Source organism: Ammospiza caudacuta, chromosome 11 (genome assembly GCF_027887145.1).
Source record: "Ammospiza caudacuta isolate bAmmCau1 chromosome 11, bAmmCau1.pri, whole genome shotgun sequence".
NCBI lineage: Eukaryota > Metazoa > Chordata > Aves > Passeriformes > Passerellidae > Ammospiza > Ammospiza caudacuta.
In genome coordinates this window covers 26,324,236-26,348,735 of record NC_080603.1, presented here as the reverse complement: position 1 = coordinate 26,348,735, position 24,500 = coordinate 26,324,236, and the positions used below count along the sequence as shown (strand labels likewise).

General features: G+C 48.5%; 1 protein-coding gene across 14 annotated transcripts; it reads left to right on the top strand.

Moving 5' to 3' along the window:
- Positions 1-1,806: 1,806 nt before the first annotated feature.
- Positions 1,807-22,077, top strand: MFSD1 (major facilitator superfamily domain containing 1). Of its 14 annotated transcripts, none has more exons than XR_009275152.1 (19): positions 1,807-2,002; positions 2,095-2,147; positions 2,765-2,877; positions 3,249-3,291; positions 3,976-4,043; positions 4,392-4,500; positions 4,940-5,042; positions 5,773-5,871; positions 6,287-6,398; positions 6,862-6,918; positions 7,437-7,593; positions 8,441-8,538; positions 9,384-9,529; positions 9,912-9,959; positions 10,084-10,144; positions 11,556-11,670; positions 11,896-12,154; positions 21,712-21,773; positions 21,965-22,077. XR_009275152.1 is itself a non-coding variant. In XM_058812194.1 (17 exons), the coding sequence occupies exons 1-17, from the start codon at positions 1,849-1,851 to the stop codon at positions 11,953-11,955; spliced, it is 1,596 nt and encodes a 531-aa protein (XP_058668177.1). In that variant the 5' UTR covers positions 1,807-1,848; the 3' UTR covers positions 11,956-13,118. The 14 variants fall into 14 exon arrangements, 8 of the variants coding, with proteins under 8 accessions (XP_058668177.1, XP_058668179.1, XP_058668181.1 ...); XR_009275151.1 differs by having other exon boundaries at positions 11,896-12,317; XR_009275153.1 differs by lacking the exon at positions 11,556-11,670.
- Positions 22,078-24,500: the final 2,423 nt, after the last annotated feature.

Sequence of the window (24,500 nt, the reverse complement as noted above, 5' to 3'; positions counted from 1 at the left end):
TGGAGGTGATGGGGGAAAGGCAAATACTGGGAATTTACAAATAGAAAACTGTCTTTTGCTCCTGTTAAATATTCTGGATGCATGGCTGTAGTTTCTCACTCTCTGATAAAGAGCCTGATGTTACACACAACGAGATAAACACAACCCCAGGCTCGATTTAGCTTTGCTCCCCACAGTTATCTGTTTGACCTGTGGATAGAAATTGTCTCCCTGGAATCAGGAAACTCCAGGTGGCTCTGCAAGGACAATTATCTTTGAGCTCCCTCAAGTGGCAATGAAACCTTGGAGTTTGTCACAGAAATCCTCGAGTTTTTACAAAAACCCTTGAGTTTGTCACAGAAATCCTTGAGTTTGTCACTGGAACTCGAGTTTTTTACAAAAACCCTCGAGTTTGTCACTGGAATCCTCGAGTTTGTCACAGAAACCCTTGAGTTTTTTACAAAAACCCTTGAGTTTGTCACTGGAACCTTTGAGTTTGTCACAGAAATCCTTGAGTTTTTCCCTGGAACCCTCAAGTTTTTACAAAACCCCTTGAATTTGTCCCTGAAACCCTTGAGTTTGTCACTGAAACCCTCAAATTTGTTGCACAACTGCTTTTCCAAGGAAGCCTTGTAATTTCAGACCATGTTTTTCACAGCCACTGTGCTAAACTGAGATGCTCAGATTTCAAGGAATCTAAAGGAGTTTGGAGCAGTTGAACATGATTCATTTATTAACACATCTCTCTTTTGGCAGGTCTCTGAACAGACATGTACCAAGGGAAATGAAGTGATTGATGTCCCAGAGGAGTCTGCACTGATTCACAACATGATACCTGCATGTTTGGAGAGGTTGTTTTGACTTTCTTCCATGGTTGCTTACCAAATTCATGACAGGGTGGCTGGGAGGTGAATGTGTTCTTCAGCATCTCAGGTAAAACTCAGCCCTTTGCTTTCTACACCTCAAAAAGGTAAATAAATTATTATTGCCTTGGAAAGGTAAATAAATCCTTTGGCTTAAATCACAAGTGGTTGTGCCTCATTGAGAGCATGTAAATGAGTTTGGGGAAAAGTTTACTATGCATGAGGAAGGTGTTGTGCTGTTGTGGGGGTCCCCAGGATGAGGTGAGAGATGAGAACTGACTCCAAGTTTGCAGAAGGTCGATTATTTTATGATATTATATTAAAACTATACTAAAAAAGAGAAAGAAGCCAGAAGGCTAGAACAAGAATGAAGAATAAAAACCTGTGACAGACCACACACAGCTGGCTGTGATTTGCCATCAATTAAAAACAATTCCCATGCTGGATGAACAGTTCTCCAAATCCCATTCCAAAGCAGCAAAACATGGAGAAGCTGAAGCTTCCCAGCTTCCCAGGAGAAAAGATCCTGGTGAAGGGATTTTTCATACAATATCATGCTGACATGGGGGTCTATGGCTATGTATCAGGCTGATACAACAGAACTGGTAACTAAAGGGTGTTTGCAGAACAGCAGCTGTGCTCTTGGCTGAGTGCCACGCACCCGGCTGTTTTTAACCCTTTGCTTTACTGCCGTCTCATACTGGCTTTTTAGTAAAATTTTTAAATTTTAACTCGTAAAAATTTAAAAAGCTTACTAAACGTAAAAAACGGAACTTCGTTTTTCACAGTTTCCATTTCCATTTTTTATATTTATTTCACGTCTCACTTTCCCTTTTCCCTGGGCCTCTCTCGCAGGCCCCGGCCCGGCGCTGCCATGGCAACGGGGTCACGCGGGGCGGGCGTCACGTGGCGGGCGGGTGTCACGTGGCGGGCGGGCGTCACGTGGCGGGCGGGCGTCACGTGGCGGGCGGGTGTCACGTGGCGGGCGCTCACGTGGGCGGGCGCGATGGCGGAGGAGCAGCGGGCGCTGCTGGGCGCTGAGGGCGGCGATGGCTGCGGCGGCTCCCCCGGCCCGCCCCGCGCCCTGCCCGCCGCCTGCGACCCTCGCCGCCTCCCGCACCGCCTGCTCGTCCTGGCCCTCATGTGCTTCCTGGGATTCGGTGCGGCACGGGCCCGGGGGGCGGCGTGTGCCGGGGGGGGTTGGGGTGTGGGGGCCGGGACGGAGCCCTGAGGTGTCCCCTTCTCCCCGCAGGCAGCTACTTCTGCTACGATAACCCGGCCGCTCTGCAGACCCAGGTCCAGCGGGTGAGTCGCGCTCAGGGCGCTTTGAGAAACGCGGAGAGTGAGATTCTGTGTGGGCATGGGCTAACGGGGCAGCGGGGAAGGGAGTCCGGGGGCAGAGGGGAGATGGGAGCTGGGATTTGGGAGGGAATTGTTCCCTGGGAGGGTGGGCAGGCCCTGGCACGGGGTGCCCAGGGCAGCTATGGCTGCCCCTGGGTCTATGGCAATGCCCAGAGCAGCTGTGGCTGCCCCTGGTTCCTGGCAGTGCCCAGAGCAGCTGTGGATCCCTGGCAGCGCCCAGAGCAGCCATGGATCCCTGGCAGTGCCCAGAGCAGCTATGGCTGCCCCTGGATCTATGGCAATGCCCAGAGCAGCTGTGGCTGCCCCTGGTTCCTGGCAGTGCCCAGAGCAGCCGTGGATCCCTGGCAGTGCCCAGAGCAGCTGTGGCTGCCCCGGATCCCTGGCAGTGCCCAAGACCATTTGGGCACCCCCTGATAGTAGAAGGGCTTGGAACAAAATAATTCCTTTCCACCCAGTCCATCAGGAATTGTGTGGATTACAGGAAATGCTGTTTCTGCTTGGCTCCTCCTGAATGCTGACTCTGCAATAAGGTTTTTTCCCCCTGCCCCTGTGCTGTGCAGGACATGAAGGTGAACACGGCCCAGTTCATGGCACTCTATGCCTGGTACTCGTGGCCCAACGTGGTGCTGTGCTTCTTTGGGGGCTTCCTGATAGACAGAGTGTTTGGGATCCGGTGAGTGCAGCCTTTGTGCCTCTCCTGTGCAGGGAACCCTGGGCTAAAACTGCAGGGGAGGTTTGGACTTTATATTCTAAAGCTTATCAAGGTTATAATCAACCTCTTCAATATTTTTCCCACTCAACTTAAGATTTTTTAACAATATAGATGAGCTTCCTTTCCTTTATAACTTAAATAAATTTGTTTCAAACCCAGCACTTTGTACTACCTGTTCTCTGTGGGAATCATTGAGCTGCACAATTTATGGCACAGACCCTTTAACTGCCCATCCACCTCCCCTTGTTTCCCTGCTGCAGGTCTAAAATAGAGTTTTGTAAGGAAAATAAAGGATTGTGGTTGTGCATGAAGTGATTTTATTCTCTTTGCAGGCTGGGCACTGTAATATTCAGCATTTTTGTGTGTGCTGGGCAGGTGAGTGCAAGGGAGGGAGCAGAGCATGGGCTGGGCCTGCAGGTTGGGTTTCACTGTAGAGAGCTGGAATGGGAGAACCCTGGGCTCTGGTGGGAAGGGGAACCTTGGAGTGTGGCTGGAATTGTGGGAAGGACCCACATTTCACCTTGGGATGTGGCTGGAATTGTGGGAAGGATCCACATTTCACCTTGGGATGTGGCTGGAATTGTGGGAAGGATCCACATTTCACCTTGGGATGTGGCTGGAATTGTGGGAAGGATCCACATTTCACCTTGGAGTGTGGCTGGAATTGTGGGAAGGATCCACATTTCACCTTGGGATGTGGCTGGAATTGTGGGAAGGATCCACATTTCACCTTGGAGTGTGGCTGGAATTGTGGGAAGGACCCACATTTCACCTTGGGATGTGGCTGGAATTGTGGGAAGGATCCACATTTCACCTTGGAGTGTGGCTGGAATTGTGGGAAGGACCCACATTTTTATATGTTTGATGTGAAATTGGTTGAGGATAACCCAGTCCCAGGTGGGCCAGGCTGGAGATGATGAACAGCAGAGGGAGCAAAAACCAAGATGAGCAGGAAATGGATGTGGGAAGGGAAACCTATTTTTGTTCCTGTTTTCAGCCAGTTCTGCCTTGTTCCATGCCTGAAATGCACACTCACCATTTTCCTTTGCTGCTGTGCAGGTGGTGTTTGCTCTGGGAGCACTGTTCAACACCTTCTGGCTGATGGAAGTGGGCAGGTTCATTTTTGGGTGAGTCTGGAAGGGCACATTTGTGCTCTTTGAGGTAAGGCCATCTGGAAAACTACAAAAACCAACCCTGGAAAGCTCTCCTGGAAAAGTGCTGCCACTTGGAGCCAAAACTGAGCATCTGAGCCCTCTGGAGCTGGGGAATGCAGGATCTCCAGTTCTTTCCATTGTGTAACTTAAAAAACCAAACCCAGGAGTTGCTGAATCAAACCCTCTGGAGTTGTTCTGCAATCCCTGCACTTCCATTTGCTTTCTGTGTACACAGATCTGCACTATCAGCCTGTGCACAGGGGTTTCTCTGGCATCCTGCCCTGGCCAGCCCCCTTTGCAGTGCTGTGTTTGCTTTTGCAGGATTGGGGGCGAGTCCCTGGCCGTGGCCCAGAACACCTATGCTGTCAGCTGGTTCAAGGGCAAGGAGCTCAACCTGGTGTTTGGATTGCAGCTCAGCATGGCCAGGATTGTGAGTGGGCGTGGGCACAAGGGCTGGGGCCTCCTTTGGGGCTCCTTTTGGGGGTTTCAGCACTGCAGGTTAACCCTGCTGGGGCTGGGGGTGTTCACCAGTGGTGGCAGCCATGGCTCCTCCCCTGGGGACAGAAGGGGCTTTTCCCTGCCCCTGGCAGCTGGGAATCCTGTTTGATCAAATCTGTTCATTTCAGCTCAGTTTATGAGCTCGTGGATTTATGCACTTCTCACCAGTGAAAACTCCTCCAGACCTGTACAAACTCCAGTTTGTGATGTTTTATCCTCGTTGGAATGATGGATTTGTTATCAGCCCAGCAGGGAATCCCCTGGATGCTTTTCCCTGCTGTCCCCTGGGTGGCATTTTAATAATAGACACTCCTGGTGAATCCCTGGGGCTGGGAGGTGCTGGGTGCTTCACGGGGCTCTGTTGTGCCTAGGGGAGCACAGTGAACATGAACGTTATGGGATGGATCTACTCCAGAGTGCAGGATCTCCTGGGCTATGCTGGTCCCAGCACCCTCGGCCTGGCTCTGCTCATAGGTCAGTGATGTTCTGTGTGTGTTACTGATTTATTAATCTCTGAAAAGCATTTATTAATCACTTAAAAGCAGCACAACTCTGAGCTTAGAAGGAGCAATTCCAGCATCTTTTGTATCATATTCTCATTTTCTGTCTGAAAAGCATTTATTAATTACTTAAAAGCAGCACAGCTCTGAGCTTAGAAGGAGCAATTCCAGCATCTTTTGTATCATATTCTCATTTTCTGTCAGGTTATTGCAGCTTCTGAAATGCTGTGGCATTTTTGGGGCTGCCAAGTTCAAGTTTGTGTCTTGTGCAGATGGAATATTTCACATCCTCTGAGCAAAGGACAGGCTTGGAAACTTTTCTGAGGAGTGTCAAAGTTTGCTTGTGGTTATCTGATTGTAAAAGGGAATTTGAACAATTTTGGGGTGTGTTCCCTTCCCTCAGAGCCATGGACATGGAGATTTGGTGTTGGGAATGAGGCCAGGTTTGTTTCTGTTCCTGCCAGGGGCAGATGAGGAGCTGAGGGGGAGTGATGGTGATGATTGAAATAAAATAAATCCATGTGCATGTCTGTGCTCCAAGGCAGGTGTGTGCCATGTGTCAGGGTTCTGTTTTCCACCTGAACCTTGGAGCTGGTGCTAAGCTCGGTGTACCTGACATGCCCAACAAAGCCTGCTCTGACTGGGCTGGATCCCCAAATCACTGCTGCAGTTGTGAGCTGACCATGTGGTGTTGCCTTCCCCAGGTGGGGTCACCTGTCTGTTCTCACTGAGCTGTGCTCTGATCCTGGCTTACTTGGACAGGAGGGCAGAGAAGCTGCTTTGTAAGGAACAGGGGAAAACAGGTGAGTGCTGGGGCTGAGCTGGAGCTGACCCTTCCTGGAATGCACCAGCTATTTAGCTCATTTTTACATGGAGTTTTAGTTTTAAACACCAGCTCAGCAGGCAGATGCTCTGCCAGCTGCTTTATTTATAAAACCAAAAGTTTGCACCAGTTTGTGCCACTGGTTCTGAGTTTCCTTGGAGTTGATTTCCTTTAGCTGGGGTGCAGAACCACGGAGCTCCTCCCTGTCAGTGTGTGCTGGGTTGGGTTTTCCATGTGGGACAACTCAGGGCAATTAAAAATGAACTGACTGGTTTGGAGGGAAGGGACCTTTAACCTGCAGCCAGGGCCGTGGTGCAGGTGGGGTTTGGGATCACTGGGTGTTCTCCCAGCTGTGTCCATCCTGACTGCTGCCATGCTGTGTCTCCCCCCTGCAGGAGAGGTGATCAAGCTGACAGATGTGAAGGATTTCTCCCTGTCCTTGTGGCTCATCTTTGTCATCTGTGTCTGTTACTACGCTGCAGTGTTCCCTTTCATTGGCCTGGGGAAGTAAGTGCCACTCACTTGTCCAGCCATTCCCCTGGAATTTGGCCAAGCTTGTCACTAAAATGCTTAAAAACTTCACATTCTTTGGGAATTACAAACTCAGGGGCACGAGGAATGTTTGATTTCCTGATGAAAACTGGATGCGGGTTTAAAACATGGGGTGGAATTTGGGGTCCTGTAGGATTCCTTCCATATTTACAATCCAGTACCTCATTATTTGGGTTAAATGTTGGTTATGGACTTTTTATGTGTTCCCCAAAGTGCAATTTGAATGATCCTTAAATTAAAATGAGTGGAGTTTGACAGCAAGCTCCTAAATTAATTATAGACAAAAATCTGGGATATTTATGTCAAAGCTCTGTTTAATATTTTTGTACATGAGATTCTCGTGTCTTTGTCTAACTTAATTTTGATTTCACGTCCTTCAAGTCTGCATTTTTCTAAATAATTTTTTTCCTTCCCTCAGGGTTTTCTTTATTGAAAAATTCCGATTTTCCCCTCAAGAAGCCAGTGCAATCAACAGGTACATGGTGCTTGATTTAATAAGGAACACTGCCAGGGTATAGGGTGGATTTTTGGGTTCTGGGCAGGTGGGAAGAGATTTGGGCTCTCCTGTGAGCTGCATTTAAGTGGAGAAATAATTTCACACAACCCAAGGAATAACTGGGAAATGTGGATGTGGTTTTTATTAAAAACAGATGTTCACACTGGAAAGAAAAAGCTCTGGAGGGTTTTATTTTAGTATTTAGTGCTTCTTTTCTGAGTGATAAAAGCAGTTTAATAACAGCACTAAAGGAACTCAGTTTGGGCAGTTTGAGGGTGAATTTGTGATGTGGCCAGAGCCCAAAGCAGTAAAACCCCACAAGGAAACACTGGCTGGGCTCTGAGTCTGTCACTGTTGGATGCTGAGCACTTCGTGTCCTCAAACCCTTTGAGAATTCGAAATTACTGAGATTTCTTTGTGGGGTGCTTTTTCCTTCTGGCCTTGGAATGAGCAAAGGGCCCTGGGGGTGTTGAATGCTGAATTTCCCTCTCCTGCAGCATCGTGTACATCATCTCAGCCCCCATGTCCCCAGTGTTTGGCCTGCTGGTGGATAAAGTTGGCAAGAACATCATCTGGGTGCTGTGTGCTGTGGTCACCACTCTGGCCTCACACATCATGCTGGCCTTCACCTTCTGGAACCCCTGGATAGCCATGGTAACTCAGAACTGAATGGAAATAAAATATTAAATATTAAATTCTGGGACTTAGCCCTAAATAGAAATAAAATAGCAAATATTTATTCTGGGATTTAAACCTAAACAGATATAAAATATCAGATATTTCTTTCTGGGATTCAGACCTAAATAGAAATAAAATATCAATATTTTTTCATAAATGTAAAATAAGCAATGGGGTTGGCACTGCATTATTGTATATATTGTGAGGTGGAAAAGATTCCTCACTGTATTACTAAATCCCTGTGCCAGGTGCTCACTTTTCTCCTAAGAATTGTTCTTTTAGTTTATTTCTGAAGGTTATTACTATTACTGAAACTGCTCACTTTTCTCCTAAAAATTGTTATTTTAATATATTTCCGAAGGTTATTACCGTTATACAAACTGCTCACTTTTCTCCTAAAAACTGTTCTTTTATTTTATTTCTGAAGCTTATTACTGTTACTCAGACTGCCTGTAATGTGCTGGTTGGAACCTCAGTAAGAATCTGCATTATTGAGGGCAGATTTCCTGACATGTTTGTTTGGAGCTGAGGATGATGGTGCTCATCAGTGGGGCAGGGATTAAAAACTTTGATTTTCAAGCATTTTTCCAGTGAGGTGCAGCTCTGGGTGCTCATTCATTAACTAATTTAAATTAACAGAGTTAATTTTAGGGCTCATTCCTGGAAGCAGAAGCTCCAGTTGTGGATATTTATTTACAATTTCCCTGCGCAGAGCATTTCTTGAGCTCCTTGTGGGAGGAAGGGCGGGGATGTGTGGGTTTATGGTGGCTGCAGCTGGGAGGGGGCCCTGCTGTGACCTGTCCCTGTGTCCCCGTGTCCCCAGTGCCTGCTGGGCGTGGCCTATTCCCTGCTGGCCTGTGCCCTGTGGCCCATGGTGGCCTTTGTGGTCCCCGAGCACCAGCTGGGAACTGCCTATGGCTTGTGAGTATGGCAGGGCTGGGACTGAGCACCCTGCAGGGGAGGAGAGGCTGTGGGGTCACCTGGGGAGGGGCTGGGCAGGGAGGGACAGGACACAAGGACAGGGACGGGTGGGAGGTTGGGAATTGAGGATTCCAGCGAAGGGAGCCTGCAGGAGAGCTGGGGAGGGACTGGGGACAAGGCAGGGAGGGACAGGACACAAGGACAGGGACAGGTGGGAGGTTGGGAATTGGGGATTCCAGCGAAGGGAGCCTGCAGGAGAGCTGGGGAGGGACTGGGGACAGGACCCAGGCAATGGCTGTCGCTGCCAGAGGGCAGGGATGGGTGGGATTTGGCAACTGGGAATTCCAGGGAAAGGAACCTGCAGGAGAGCTGGGGAGGAACCTTGGACAAGGAGCTGCAGTGCCAGGACAAAGGGGAATGGTTTAAACTCGGTGAGGAGAGATTGAGATGGGACATTGGGAAGGAATTCCTCCCTGGGACGGTGGGGAGGGGCTGGGGTGGGATTCCCAGAGCCTGGATCCCTGGCAGTGTCCCAGGCCAGGCTGACCCTGGGGCAGTGGGAGCTGTCCCTGCCCATGGCACTGGGGGAGCTTTAAGGTGCTTCCATCCCACACCATCCCCTGGTCCCTGGCACTCTGGAACCACTGAGTCTGAGCAGATCCCACCCATTGCTGGTTCCAGCTCCTCCAGGCTGTTCCAGGGGCTCCTGGCTGCTCTGGGATGGGGGCTGGGACAGAGCCTGGGGCTGGGGGAGGCACAGGAGCTTCCCCATGTCCCAGCAAATGGGGGCAGTGCAGCTCCATGGGCTCAGTGCCACTGAGGAAATGAAAATCCATTTTCCTGAGAAAAGCGATCCCTGCTGCTCTGCTCTGTCCCAGCATGCAGTCCATCCAGAACCTGGGCCTGGCAGTGATTGCCATAGCAGCTGGCATGATCCTGGACACCAGGGGATACCTGTTCCTGGAGGTCTTCTTCAGTGCCTGTGTTTGCTGTGAGTGTGGAACACGCTGGGAGGGGGCTCAGGGAGCTTCATGGGGCTCTTTGGTTCATATTCCTGGAAAACAGAAACCATTCCTGTTCTAGAGGTGCCAGCTGGGGCAGTGTTGGGGTGAGCTCACAGCCAGTGAAGTGCTTGGGGCTTCCTTGAAACATGGAGAGTTTCAGTGTTTAAAAAATTGAGTGAAAGTGGACAAATGATCCTTTTAAAGTGTAAATTATAAGTTTAAAATTAAAATCCTTTCTGAATTACCACGTGCTGTGAACACAGGGAGATTTACAAAAGCAGAAACTCCTCTGAGTCAGAGCCACCATGAAGATCTTGGGTTAAACCTGTTCATTTATTGTCAGCTAAGGCTGTCCCTTTGCCTTTGCAGTGTCACTGCTAGCTGTGGTCATGCTGTACTTTGTGAATCACCTCACAGGTGAGTCTGCAGCTGCTCCTTGCCTCACTCTGTACCTCTGTGGAACCATTCTTCTGCTTTCCCAGTGCCCTGAGAGCTCCTGGGGGAGTTTTAAAGGTCTCAGTGCCCATTGCTGCTCTTACAGGTGGGGATCTCAACTGGTCTGCAAAGAAAAGGGCAAAACTGCAAAAAGCAGCTGCTTCTGAGTAAGTACAGAGCCAGCAAATGTCACTGGCCTTGGGAAGGGTTTGTCCTGGAGGGATTAAGCAGATCATTTCTCCAGTCTGATTTCTGGTGGATTTATTTTATTTAGTCTGTTTCAGGATTTCATATCCTGCCTCCTGTGAGTCAATATTTGAGGCAGCATTATCCAGGTGTCCTTTCCTGGCCCTGTTCCTCTTTACCTTCCTTTATTTCAGTGGCCTCAAACTGAAATGTGATACAAAATGTGGTGGTTTGAGCCTAAATCACAGCACTGATGGGGTTTGGGATGTCCCAAATCCAGTGTGTGTCACCCTTGTGTAACAATTCAGGGATTCTGTGGGGTTTGGGATGTCCCATCTCAGTAACCATTCAGGGATTCTGTGGGGTTTGGGCTGCCCCATCTCAGTAACCATTCAGGGATTCTGTGGGGTTTGGGCTGCCCCATCTCAGTAACCATTCAGGGATTCTGTGGGGTTTGGGCTGCCCCATCTCAGTAACCATTCAGGGATTCTGTGGGGTTTGGGCTGCCCCATCTCAGTAACCATTCAGGGATTCTGTGGGGTCTGGTCCCCCAGGCCAGGGTTTGCAGTAATTGTTGTCCCCTGTTTCTTTCAGAAAGGAAAGTTGAGTAGCAAAGCCCTGCCAGGTGGGAGCTCCAGCAGCAGGGCTGGGCTTGCTCTGGAGCTCTCTGGAAGATCTCTCAGCCCTGGGGTTCCAGCCCTGCCTCAGCCCCTGCTGTGTTTCAGCAATGCCAAAATTCCTTTTCCTGCTGGGCTGGGCTCTGCTCCCCACAGGCACCTGGAGTGAGGCTCAGACCCCCTGTGCTCACAGGTGGAGATTTGAGCAAAAAGCATTTTGTGTTCTCACCCAGAGCTCCCACAGCTCACTGCTGCTGCTTCTGTCACTGTCTAAATGCAAAATCCACTTTTTAAATGTATTTCCAGCTTTGGGCTTGTGTCCTTTCAACACAATGCAAAAAGAGCCACAGATGCTCAAAGGGACTTTTGTTTTTTTGTAGATTTCTGAACTCTGAGACTGCTGAGCAGTCTTTTATTGCCTTCTGGATTCTCTTTGTATTGTAATGTTTATTTTAAGGATGAAAGTTTGTTTTTAATAGATAGAAAAAATGTTACAGAACTCCCTGAGCACGTTGTAATCTGGGAAAAAGCAAAAGGTTTCTCTTTCTACTGAAATCTTGGAGCGAAATAAAAGGAACCTGCAGAAATCAGCCTCTCTCTTTATTTACACTGAATTATTGATCCCTGCACATCTCAGGCTCATTCACCTGATACCCCAGGACATTTCCTAGCTATTAAAATAACAATATTAAACTATTAAATAATATTTCAACAATTCCCTGCTGGGCAGGTTTTCCCTCAGGGCAAACACCTTTCTGCCACTTTTCTTTTGCAGAGCAGAAGAGCAGGAGAGGCTCAGAAGGCAGAACGAAGATGATTTGGCAAAATTGCTGCCAAAAGCTGATGCCTTTAGTTTAAGGAATAAATACCTGTCCAGGCTTGGAGCTCAGGTATCACTAACAGGGGGTCACAGACAATCCAAAACCAGAATAATCAGGGGTTTATTTAAAGAGTTTGCCTGGTTTTAACAGCCAGCAGCTGCACTTCTGAGTGAAATTCCTGGGATTTGGTCTCAGAAGGAAATCTCCCAATAATTAAAAATGGAATGAAAGAAAGGGATCAAAGGCTGGCCCACCTCAGAAGCTGAGGAATGTCTTAATTTTATTTTTTTGCAGCTCCCAGCTCATTACTCCTCCTGTTTCTCAACCCTGGCCCACAGAAGTGTGCTGAAATAGCAGCTTGGCCCTTGGAGAAGCAGGAATATCTGAATTTCCTGGGCCACAGAGCCCAGCACCAGCAGATGCTCCGTGCTTTGCTGCCAGCCTAGATCCTAGATTTCAAATATTGCCTCAAACTCCTCCTGCCTGGGCAGTGCAGAGATCCTGATGGGAACTGTGGCTCTGCTGGAACCTCTGAGTAGCTGCTCCAGCCTCCGTGAGTAGCTGGGCCAGGATTGGATCTCTGGCTGTGAAATGGGAAAATTCAATCATTGAATTGGGGTGAGCCTGGATGGAGGTGGGGATTCCCAGCCTCTCTTGGACCCCTTCATTGCTCTGATTTGTTTTCCTGAGAGAAGAAGGTGAGGAAGAGCTCCCAAGTGAGTATTGCAGAGGAATCTCCAATTCCAGAAGGACAAAAAGTGTTCACCTTGGAATTTGTCCCAGGGCACTAACAGCAATAACCTCTCCAAGCCTGAATAATGTGAAAACTGATTTGTTTTTAAGAGTTAATGACTAAAAACTATAAAAAGAGTTAAAGCAAGAGCTGAGTTTTGCTTCCAGAGGGAAAAGCCTTGAATTCCATGCTGGAACTCATCATTTTCCCATCGTTTCAGTGGGAATTTCATTTCATTCAGTTCCCAGAGCTCCTGCAGAGTGCCCTTTGCTTTGGTTTAATTACTCCTCGAGGTAATTGGATCAATTACCCCTGAGAAGAGAGCAGATCTTACTGTACAGGAGGTTTGTGGAGCCCCAGGAATGGGGAATTTCCTGGGATGGCTCCAGGGAATTCTGTGTGCCACAAAAAGCTCAGGAGCCTTTCCCTGTGTTTGGCTGCAGGTGGAGGAGTCTGTTAGGAATAAAATGCTGCATTTGATGTAGAATATTCTTAATTTAATCTTTTTAATTTAAGCAGCGCTCACAGTCTTAAAGTTGGTTTTAAGAGACTTTTCAGTGGAGATTTCTTTGATGTCCCTGGAAAACTCTCATTTTCCTGAAGGACCTTTGGGTGAAAGCTGTGGATTCTGAAGGACAAAAGCAGAGCAGCAGCTTGGGGCTCCCTGCCCTGAGCTGTGCTGGTTTTACTGGTGCTTGCTGGCTCCTCAGAGCCAGCACTGAGGCTTGGCTGGCTGGTTTCCCTGTAGGAGTGTGAATTTTGGGTGTTTTTAAATAAAACCTTCCACTGGACACTGGCCCCTGTGGTTTTTGCTTGTTGAGGGTTCTGTTGCTGCCTTTGGGGGTTGTTGAGGATATTTTTTCCCTGAGAATGGTGGAGAGTTTGGGGCAAGTTTCTCTTTGAGGATCCAAAGGCAAAGCTGCCCCCACTGCTGGGAGGGAGAGAATTAAATTGAATTTTGCTCTCCTGCTTCTCTTGAACTCTGCCACGTTCTGGTGGGAGGAGGAGCTGCTCTGCTGCTCCCTCCAGGCTGCATTTCCAACCCTGCAGTTCCTGTTTTGGTTTCACTACTGCGCCCTTCAGGCTCCCGCCCCAGTCCTGGGGGACAAATTCCCCTGTGAGCTGCGGTGGAAAAGGCTTTAACCCTCACGGGGACACATTTATTGAGAATATCTCAAAACCGGAGATTTATTGTGCCAGTTTCTCATAACCTGCTCTGTGCCAGTGCCCGAGGAGCCTTTGGCAGGAGGGGCAGGGACGGGGCACGGTGGGACGGGAGGTTTGTCCCAGGAATTCTCCCTTTTCCAGGCATCCCTCGCTAGAGGTCAGCACCGGCCCGCGCTGCCTCGGGATGTCGGCACTGGGGAAATTGGGATCCAAACCCTCCGGGCTGGGCTTGGGTTCGTTCTGTGCCTGATTGGCGCGGCCCGGTGCTGGCACGGCCCGGTGCTGGCACGGGTGCCCATCCCTGGCAGTGCCCAGGGGTGGTGCAAAGGGTCCCTGCCCATGGCCGGGTGGGTTTAGGATCCTTCCAGCCCAAACCAGTCTGGGATTCCATGGGATAGAGTCCAGCCTTTGGGAAAAGCACCTCGATCCCTCGCCTCTCTCGGACCGAGTTTATCTCCAGGTGGGTGAATCTTGGTGTTCCCCGCTGGGTTTGAGCCGGGAAGCTCAGGGTGGACAGCAGCAGGAATTTCCCCATGGAAAGGGAGCTCAGGGCTCGGCAGGGAGGGTTGGACACCCATCCCTGGAGGTGTCCCAGGAACTCCTGGGGGTGTCCCCAGAGCTCTGGGCTGGGGACAGGGTGGGGATCAGGCACAGGTTGCACTCCATGGGCTGGGAGGGCTTTTCCAGCTCAGGGATCCCGGGATTCTGTGGTTACTCCTCCTGTTCCCGGGTGGGCTTGGGGAGCTTCTGGTGGATGAGCTTTGTCTGATCCAGCTGGGCCTGACCTTTGAAAGAAAACTTCCTCATTTCTTTGGGATTTAGGGCTGAACCTCTCTGTTCTCCGAGCCAAAGGTGGGGCCTGCAGGGAACAGAAGGGAAAAACTCCTGCTCTGTTCCCCCTGCCCAAGCTGCTCCTCCTGGGGTTTGGATTTTGCAGCTGTGGCTCTGTGAACACGGGGCTGCTCCTCAAATGATCCCAATCAACGTTAGCCCTTAATTAATGGAGTTGTTAACGAGTTTATAAAGCTCTGTGTGTGTGGGCACAGCTGGGAAGGGCAGGGATTGAGCCCTGGTGGAGCTGGCACACCTCACATAATAATATATAATATATAATATATAATATATAATATATAATATATAATATATATAATATATAAAACAGATATTTGATATTATATATCAAAAAAGGTCAGGGAAGGAGCAGCCTCCTGGCAGCTGGGGGGAAATGCTCATTTGGGGCTGGGGCAAACCCAGAGGGACATCTCAGCTGTCCCCTCAATCCTGATGGAAATTTACTTCAACTCCAGGATCTCGTTAAAAACCCAAATTTATTCCCAGAATATCTGCAGGTAAGCATTACATGGATTTCTGATTTTATTGGATATTTTTGTATATGGATTTTGGGGTTTATTTTACAGTGTAGCAGTAGCAACAAATCAGCCTGGCTCTGTTAGGCCAGAGGAGGTTTCGGGGTGTCCCTCATTGCCCACCCTGCATTCCAGACCCCCATGAAGATGAAATCCAGAGCAAACCTTGATTTCCCATCCTATCAGAAAATACATTGCTTAGAGGAGCTGCCTAAAGCAAATTTCCCAGGATTTCAGATTAAAGAAATCCCTGCAAGCAGTTTGCAGTGAGAGTGGAGGCGGGATTTTTGTCCATCATCCCAGCTCAGGACAGGTGTCAGGAATGAGGGATGCACACAGGGAGAGCTGGGGGACACAGGTGGCACTCCAGGCTCCGTGGAAATGCAACAGCTCCTCATTTCCATGGATGGATTTCCCTGCCTGGGACTCTGACATGGATTCAGTGATAGATGATGGACTGGCTGTAATGCCAGTGTTATTTCAGAGCTGAACCCAGGGAAAATCTCTCACTGGTGCTGCTGGAGTTTGGGATTCTGGGCTTTGTTCTGCTGCAGGGGAAGCCAATCCAACCCTGTCCTTTTGTAATGGCTCCAAATGGGGAATGAGAGCAGAGGTGGCTGCTGGGGCAGTCCTTGGAATTGTTTGGGATATTCGGGGCACAGGGAGGCTGCAGGGGGAACTCCTCCTGTCCCAGAGTGTCCTGGAATTGTTTGGGGTATTTGGGCACAGGGAGCTCCTCCTGGCCTGGAATTGTTTGGGGTATTTGGGCACAGGGAGCTCCTCCTGGCCTGGAATTGTTTGGGATATTCGGGCACAGGGAGCTCCTCCTGTCCTGGAATTGTTTGGGATATTCGGGCACAGGGAGCTCCTCCTGGCCTGGAATTGTTTGGTGTATTCAGGCACAGGGAGCTCCTCCTGTCCTGGAATTGTTTGGTGTATTCAGGCACAGGGAGCTCCTCCTGTCCTGGAATTGTTTGGTGTATTCAGGCACAGGGAGCTCCTCCTGGCCTGGAGTGTCCTGGAATTGTTTGGGGTATTTGGGGCACAGGGAGCTCCTCCTGTCCTGGAATTGTTTGGGATATTTGGGCACAGGGAGCTCCTCCTGGCCTGGAGTGTCCTGGAATTGGCTTGGAGCAGTGCCAGGGGCTGGGCTGGGTGGATGCTGGGCAGGAATCCTCCCTGGGAGGGTGGGCAGGGCTGGGATGGGATTCCCCAAGGATTCCCCTGTCCCCTGGCAGTGCCCAGGCCAGGTTGGACACTGGGACAGTGGGAGGTGTCCCTGCCATGGTCCTGGATGGGCTTTGAGGTCCCTCCAAACCATTCCAGCGTGCTGGCACTCCCATAGTGCCCCACCCATCCCTTTTTGTGCCATTTCTGTTCCCATTGACCATTTTAAGGGTGTCACATGAAGGGCACAATCCACAGGCTCACATTTTCCCTTTTGCACGGAATAATTTTTTTTCCCTTCCCCTTTCCTGCCCTTCCTGCTCTCCCTTTGCCAGGCTGCTGCTCTCCAGGCTTTGCTGATGAGCTTAACCCAATTAGTGCCCTCAGGAGCAGAGCCTGATTGCCCTGCACATCCTTTTGGAATCCATCACTGGAGCACTGCCTGCCACAGTTAGCAATTGGCCTCCCAGTGAACCAAAGGGATCCAGGAGCACATCCCCCTGCCCAGTGCTGCCAGCAAGGTTCACATTCCCAAACTGGGGCTTTTCTAGGGGATCAATCTGTGCTTTTGAGGTAGAAAAGCCAGCTTGGCTTTGATGCAGCAGTTCCAGAGCTGCTGCTGTGATCCCTGCCCGAGGTTTTTTATGGACACAGCAGAGATTGCCCAGAGCAGCTCCCCCTGAGAGGCTGCAGGAATGAATCAGGAGCTCAGGGGCATCCCCAGGAATCAGGAGCTCGGGGGCATCCCCAGGGCTGCAGGGATGAATCAGGAGCTCGGGAGCATTCCCAGGGCTGCAGGAGCTCAGGGGCATCCCCAGGAATCAGGAGCTCAGGGGCATCCCCAGAAGGAATCAAGGCCTAAAGGGCAGCAGTTCAGGTGCTTCCATTTGTTTTCCTGGCTGGGACCAAAGCTGGATTTTCACCCTCAGTGGGAAATGCTCTTCCCCAGGAGAGCCTTGCAGGAGGGATCTGCTGCTCCAGAGGGTGCAGGGTCCAGCTCTGAGCTGGAATTATGATTTTCCTTTGGATGTACAGAGGAAAATCACAATTCCAGCTCCTCCTTCAGCAGCTCCTTGGGCTGGGATGGATTAATGGCAGCCTGGCACCGCTGGGTATCAATGGGCTCCCTCTGGTTTATTTTCCTGGCAGCCTCCCCTGCTCCAGGCATCATTCCCAACATTCCCATTTCCCTGCTGGGGCTGAACCTGGGCCCAGCTGCAGCTCTGTGGGATCTCCATCCCTCTGAAGGGTCACTTATGGGATCTCACACCCCAAAACCTCCTGGTGCCCTCTGGGCTGCCCAGAGCAGCTCCCCAGCCCTTTTGGGGCTGCTTTTGCCATCACCAAGCTCTTCCCCAGCTCTTTCATTCCTGAATAAGAAATGGATCCCAGGGAGCTGTGCTGTGGGACACTAAAGCCAGTATTTATTTGTGAGAGTCGCTTTGGGGGGGCCTAATTGGAGCAGCTTTTCTGCTCAGGCTGCAGAACGGGGCAATAAAAATCAGAGATTGATGGTTATGGGCAGATTAAATGGGCATCAAAGTTATAAATTACAGCCCTGCCCGAGCTGGGATTGGCCACCAGAGATGCTGCTAAGTGCCAGGGGTGTTTAATGAGCTCGTTTATTTGCAGGCTCCAACTGCATCAACTTGGGCAGTTTATTGAAAGTGTGTTTAAAATAACCACAGTGCCAGGAGGGCCGGGTCAAACAGCCCAGGGGGAAAAGCAGGAGCTGAGAGCAGGAATTTGGATTTCCAGGGCAGTCTGAGGGCTTGGGGAGCGTGAGGGATCCATCCTGTGGCTCTGCACTGCTGGATTTTGGTTCCTTCTGGTTTTTGGTCATTTCAGTGCACACACAAGGCCTCAGTGTGTTCAGTGTCAGAAATATTGGGTGTGGGTTGTGGTGAAATGTTCTAGGGGGGAAAAGCAGGAGCTGAAAGCAGAAATTTGGGTTTCCAGGGCAGTCTGAGAGCTTGAGGGGCAGGAGGGGCTCTGCCTCTTGGTTCTGCACTGCTGGAATTTTGGATTCTCCTGGTTTTTGGTTATTTCACTGTAAACACAAGCCCCTAATCTGCCAGGTGTCAGAAATACTGGGTGTGGGTTGTGGTCAGGTATTCCAGAGGGAAAAGCAGGAGCTGAAAGCAGAAATTTGGATTTCCAGGGCAGTCTGAGGGCTTGGGGAATGTGAGGGATCCATCCTGTGGCTCTGCCCTGCTGGAGCTTTGGTTTCTCCTGGTTTTTGGGTATTTCACCAAAGGGCAGATGTTGTGGGATGTGCCTGGGATGCTGGGCTGGGCTGGCTGGCCTGGTTATCCATGGAAATGAAATGTCTCCAAACCATGGAAATGAAATGTTCCCATTCCCAGGGGTCCTGGAGGGACTCAGCAGCTCAACCAGAGCTTGGGGGAGCTCATGGAGCCCTTGGGAGTGCTTAAATAACATTTAAAGGTTGTTTATTCCTTGTTGGGAAACTGCCCTGGTGACTCCAGAGTTACCCCTCTGCTCATGAAAGGAGAGGGAATGGAGAGTTCTGTAAATGGCAGAAAAGGGAATATCCTGGTGATGTGGAGAGTTCTGTACATGGAGGAAAAGGGAATATCCTGGTGATATGGAGAGTTCTGTAAATGGCAGAAAAGGGAATATCCTGGTGATATGGAGAGTTCTAAATGGCAGAGAAAAGGGAATATCCTGGTGTTGTTTGCTCACAGCTGGCAGGGCACAGCCTGGAATTCAAAAGCACAAAATTCACACAACAGATCTGATCACTGAGGTGATTCTGTTGGATTGTTCCCAAGCTCCAGAGCTGGAAGCTCACAGAGAAAGGCTGGAATTGGGGCTGCTCTTATAGGAGAATAAATTCCATTTCCTGCCTTGTTGAGGGAGATTTGTAATTGGGGTTGGGGCTGAACTCTGAGTTCAGCTCAGTGCAGGATGTGGCATCAGGAGCTCCCCTGTGTCCCTTCCCATCCTCTGTTCCTTTTGTTTCTCTCCAAAGAGCCCCTTTGCCCTCCTCCATTGAAAAATTCCTCTTTTTTTCCTCGTGGCTGCATTTCCCTGGGAGTTCTGGTGAAACCCTTCAGTGCAGGGGTCTGGGAGGGAGGATTTGGGGTCAGAGCAGCGTTATTGAAAGTGGTGTTTAAAAATGACATTAGTGAAAGTGATGTCATTTAAGGTGCTGTTACTGAGGGTGATGCTTTTTGAACTGATATTTATGATGACATTATTTAAGGTGGGGTTTTTTTTTTTGAAGTGACTTTTTGGAATGACATTTTTTTGGAGTGATTTTATTTAAGGGGATATTATTGAAAGTGATATCATTTGAGGTGGTGTTACTCAGGGTGATATTTTTTGAAGTGATAATATTTAAAGTGGCGTTATTTAAAGTGCTTTTATTTAAAGTGGCGTTATTTAAAGTGATTTTGTTTAAAGTGGTGTTATTTAAAGGGCAGTTACTTAAAGTGGTGTTATTTAAAGTGATATTACTTAAGGTGCTGTTATTTAGTGATATTATTTAAGGTGATTTTATTTATGGTATTATTTAAGGTGCTGTTATTTAGGGTGATTTTATTTATGGTATTATTTAAGGTGCTGTTATTTACAATAGCTGTTGATGGGCTCCCAGCCCCTCGTGCAGTTAAATGGAAAATGGCAGCTGCAGCTTTTAACAGAAATGTGGGGTTTTCCTAAAGAAATGAGGTGAAGTCTTTGACACAGGGCAGAGCTGGAGGATTTTTTTTTTTCTGGAAAATCCGGGGAATGTGTGAGGAGGAGCCATTCCCAGCTGGGAAATGAGGCAGGAGAGGTTCAGCGCAGGAATTCTGCCCTTGCCCAGAGCAGCTGTGGCTGCCAAAGCCCTGGAAGTGCCCAAGGCTGGATGGGGAAGGTGTCCCTGCACAGGGCATGGGACGGGCTCTGAGATCCCAAACCATTCCATGACTCCTCTGTGCTGGAAAAACAAAAAGGGAATTAGTGTGGCCTGGAGCCTGGGCTGGGAATGCTCCCTCTGGAAAGGGAATGCTGCTCCTGCAGCCCCCACCTCACATCCGAGGGAAATAAAGCACCAGGATGATCCCAATAAATTACAATAATTGTGCCTGGCAGCATGTGGTAATTTAAAATGGATTTATCTAACAGGGCTTAAAGAGGAATAAATAATAAACATCTCCAAGCAGTGGGAACCCTGCTCTCCTCCATCCTGCCTGGATATTAATTACTGCTCATGAGCTGCTGCAGAAATCAGTCTGGGAGCAGGAGGAGGAAGGGGGAATTCAGCCCAGGGGTGGGGCAGAGCCAGGGGAACGTTCCCAGCCCCCCTGAGCAATGGGGATGTGCTGCTCCCTCCCTGGCTGGGGCTCGGGGCTCAGGGTGGGCTCTGTCCTCATTTCCTGAGCTGGCATTCCCCATGGATGGAGGATGGAGCTCAGCTGCTGCTGGGCACTCATCCATGGGGCTGAGCCCCAGGGCTCTGCTGCTGCCCAGAAATCCCAGGGGAAACATTCCCGAGCTGGGGAAGGGGGGAAGGCAGCCCCAGGGCTGGATTTGTGCTTTTGCAGTGCTCTGATTCCCGGGCTTGGCTCTCACCCACTCTGTGCCAGGCATTCCAAGGGCAGAGCAGGGCTGGCAGCCATTCCCCTCCTTTGCTATTCCCTTCCCCATTCCCTTTCCCATTTCATTCCCTTTTCCTTCCTTTCCCTTCCCCATCCCCATTCCTTTTCCCTTCTTTCCCTTCTTTCTTTCCCTTCTTTCCCTTTTTTCCCTTTCTCTTTCCCATGCCCATCCCCGTTCCCATCCCCGTTCCCGTTCCCCAGCAGGGCTGGGGTTTGGGGCAGCTCTGGTCCAGGGCTGGGGTTTGGGGGCTTGGGAGGGGATTCCTGGCCGGGATGGGATTCCCAGAGCTGCCCCTGCTCCCGGCAGTGCCCAGGGCCGGGCTGGAATTGTCCCTGCAGGGCTGGGGGAGCCCCGAGGTCCCCCCAAGGTCCCTCCCAGTCCAAACCAGTCTGGGATGGGGCCCTGGGCTGGGTTGGGGCCGCACCCTGCAGGTCTCTGCTCTCATGTGTCACCCTCCTGATTAATCTCAGTAATTAATTAGTTAATTAGCCTGGTTGGGTGTCATAATAGACAGAGACGTGGGGGTTTTTATGTAGAATGGGTGAATTTTTATTTACAGAGTTGATTTTTATATGGTATTAGAAGGTATTGTGTGTGACTTTAATTAGTTAATTGGTGAAACTCAGCTAATTGCCTGGTAATGACCAATGCATGTGTTTCTCACATTTTTCTCTTTTTAGATCATTTACATTTTTTGTCTCTTGGGGAGTGAGGGTTTTACGCAGGTGGGATTTTCTTTGTAGGTGTGAGCTGGTTTATCACAAGAACAGATTGTTGTGTAAACTGATTCTTATCCTTATAAATTTTTTTTTAATGGGAACTGAACAGGTTAACTTTAATAGCAAGGCTTGAACTGTGTTTTACAAAGTTTTTAATTGTATTTTTATTTCCATGTAGCAGTTTATGTGACAGGGTTTGAAGCTCAGCTTCTCCTGCTCCTTTCAAACCCCAGTTTGGAAAATATCACTGTTGAAAACATGAAGATTTTCACCAAACTCATTTTTTTTAAACAAAAATATAGAAGTGACGTTAATGTACAATTGTAACAGCTGTGTTTGATCCTTCCAGATTTTAAAGAAGAAGGAAAACCAGAAGGGAAATGTTCTCCCAGGGAACAGCTGAGCTCTAAGGTTCAAGTGCTCGTTTTGTTTGCAGATGCATCAATAATGTTCAGAGGTTCTATTAACATTAATAATATTGTTAACATTAATAAAATTAATAATTAATATAATTATAAAACATATAACTTCAATTAATGAATTTAAAGAAATTTAAAATGCTGATTTTAATGCAATTATTATTATTTATTATTTGTTTCCAGTCTCGTGTGCTGCCCACCAGGAGTTTCTCTGTTTGGAGCTCCATCCCTGTGTCAGTAAGAAAGGAACCAAACCAAAGTTTTATCGTTGGAATAAAATTTCCTTTGTTGGGTCACTCAGGCTGTGTCTGCTGTGGTGCTTCTGTGACTCCTGGGAAAAAATAATTCAGGATTTCAGGCTCCTGCATCCTTTGCAGGCTGATTTTGGGGCCGGTTTCGAGCTGTTTTGGAAATTTCTGTTAAATTCCAGTTCACAGTGTGGATGCTGTCAGGGAAAGGTTTAAAGTAATGAAAAATATTCTGAGAGAATCATGAAATAAAGGCTCTGATCCAGCAGGAATGAGAAGGACAGGGAGGTGCCACCCAGGAAGAGAATCCAAGGGAATACTTGGGAATATTCTGCAGGATTTGAGAGTTCTTGCATAGCAATTCTAGGGAAAAAAAAATTAAAATATTTATATATTTATATAAAAATATATAATAGAAATATAAAATAAACATATATTATATATCTATTCTATATTTACATAAAACATATTATATATAACATATTATTATATTGTATATAATTTATATATTAATATATTAATATTAATATAGATATATCTATATATTATATATTATATATTATATATTATTATATATATTATATATAATATAAATATCTAAATATATATGTTTAAATTATATATGTATACACACATATATATATATACATACATACACATATACATACATACATACATACATATATATATATATATATATATATATATATATATATAAAACCCCACACAATTTTATAATTCCATAATTTATCTCCCTCCCAATTCTAGACTATCATTCTTGGAATTTTTTTATTTATTATAAATAAGGATAGGAATTGTTGATCTGTGTTTGAGTCCATGACTAACCCATGGCTGTGTACTCAATGATCAAGAACTGATCAGGAATTGCCACTTTTCCCGATGGCAGCGATGGAATAAACCCCAAAGGACAGACCTGTGGACAGTGAGCCCCAGGGCCCCGAGTTCCTGCTGGGCTCTGTCACACTCAGCTGTCCCTGCTGTCCCTGCTGTCCCAGCGGAGCCCCGGGACCTTGGGGGACACCTGGGGACACCCCCAGAGCCCCGGGACATTGGGGACACCCAGGGCACCCCCAGAGCCCCGGGACATTGGGGGACATTGGGGACACCCAGGGCACCCCCAGAGCCCCAGCTGGGGACATTGGGGACACCCAGGGCACCCCCAGAGCCCCAGCTGGGGACATTGGGGACACCCAGGGCACCCCCGGAGCCCCAGCTGGGGACATTGGGGACAGGGGACGGGGAGGGAGCCCAAAACCCCCGAGGAGCCTCTGTGGGGTCAGAGCAGGGAAACTGAGGCTGAGGAGCTCCCGGGGCTGCTCGGGGCACTGAGACCTGACCGGGGCCACTCAGGAGCATTCTGGGGCCACTCGAGGTCACTGGGGGTCATTGCAAGGTCACTTTGGGGTTACTCAAGGTCATTGGGGTCATTTGAAGGTCATTCAAGGTCATTCTGGGGTTACTTTAGGTCATTGGGGTCATTTGAGGTCAATTTTGGATTTTGAGATTTTTCAGTCACTGACTGGGGTTACTTTAGGTCATTTCAAGGTCATTTTGGGGTCATTTTGGGGTTACTTCAGGTCATTGGGGTCATTTGAAGGTCATTCAAGGTCATTTTGGGGTTACTATAGGTCATTGGGGTCATTTGAGGTCATTTTAAGATTTTGAGATTTTTGAGTTCCTGGCTGGGGTTACTTTAGGTCATTTTGGGGTCATTTTGGGGTTACTTCAGGTCACTGGGGTCAATTGAAGGTCATTCAAGGTCATTTTGGGGTTACTTTAGGTCATTTGGGTCAGTTGAAGGTCATTCAAGGTCATTTTGGGGTTACTCTAGGTCATTGGGGTCATTTGAGGTCAATTTTGGATTTTGAGATTTTTGAGTTCCTGGCTGGGGTTACTTTAGGTCATTTTGGTGTCATGTTGAGGTCATTTTGGGGTTACTTCAGGTCACTGGGGTCATTTGAAGGTCATTCAAGGTCATTTGGGGGTAATTTTGGGGTTACTTCAGGTCATTGGGGTCATTTGAAGGTCATTCAAGGTCATTTTGGGGTTACTTTAGGTCATTGGGGTAATTCGAGGTCGTTTTTGGATTTTGAGATTTTTGAGTTCCTGGCTGGGGTTACTTTAGGTCATTTCAGGGTCATTTTGGGGTTACTCGAGGTCACTGGGGTCATTTGAAGGTCATTCAAGATGATTTTGGGGTTACTCTAGGTCATTGGGGTCATTTGAGGTCATGTTAAGATTTTGAGATTTTTGAGTTCCTGGCTGGGGTTACTTTAGGTCATTTTGGGGTCATGTTGAGGTCATTCTGGGGTTACTTCAGGTCATTGGGGTCATGTGAAGGTCATTTTGGGGTTACTCTAGGTCATTGGGGTCACTTGAGGTCAATTTTGGATTTTGAGATTTTTGAGTTCCTGGCTGGGGTTACTTTAGGTCATTTTGGGGTAATTCTG

What these genes read in the sequence shown, in the direction of transcription:
- MFSD1 (XM_058812194.1), top strand. Translation starts at nt 1,849, where the DNA reads ATGGCGGAGGAGCAGCGGGCGCTGCTGGGCGCTGAGGGCGGCGATGGC. An exon ending in TTTTTGTGTGTGCTGGGCAG is followed by an intron (nt 3,292 to 3,975) that starts GTGAGTGCAAGG and finishes GCTGCTGTGCAG; the next exon opens with GTGGTGTTTGCTCTGGGAGC. An exon ending in TAAGGAACAGGGGAAAACAG is followed by an intron (nt 5,872 to 6,286) that starts GTGAGTGCTGGG and finishes TCCCCCCTGCAG; the next exon opens with GAGAGGTGATCAAGCTGACA.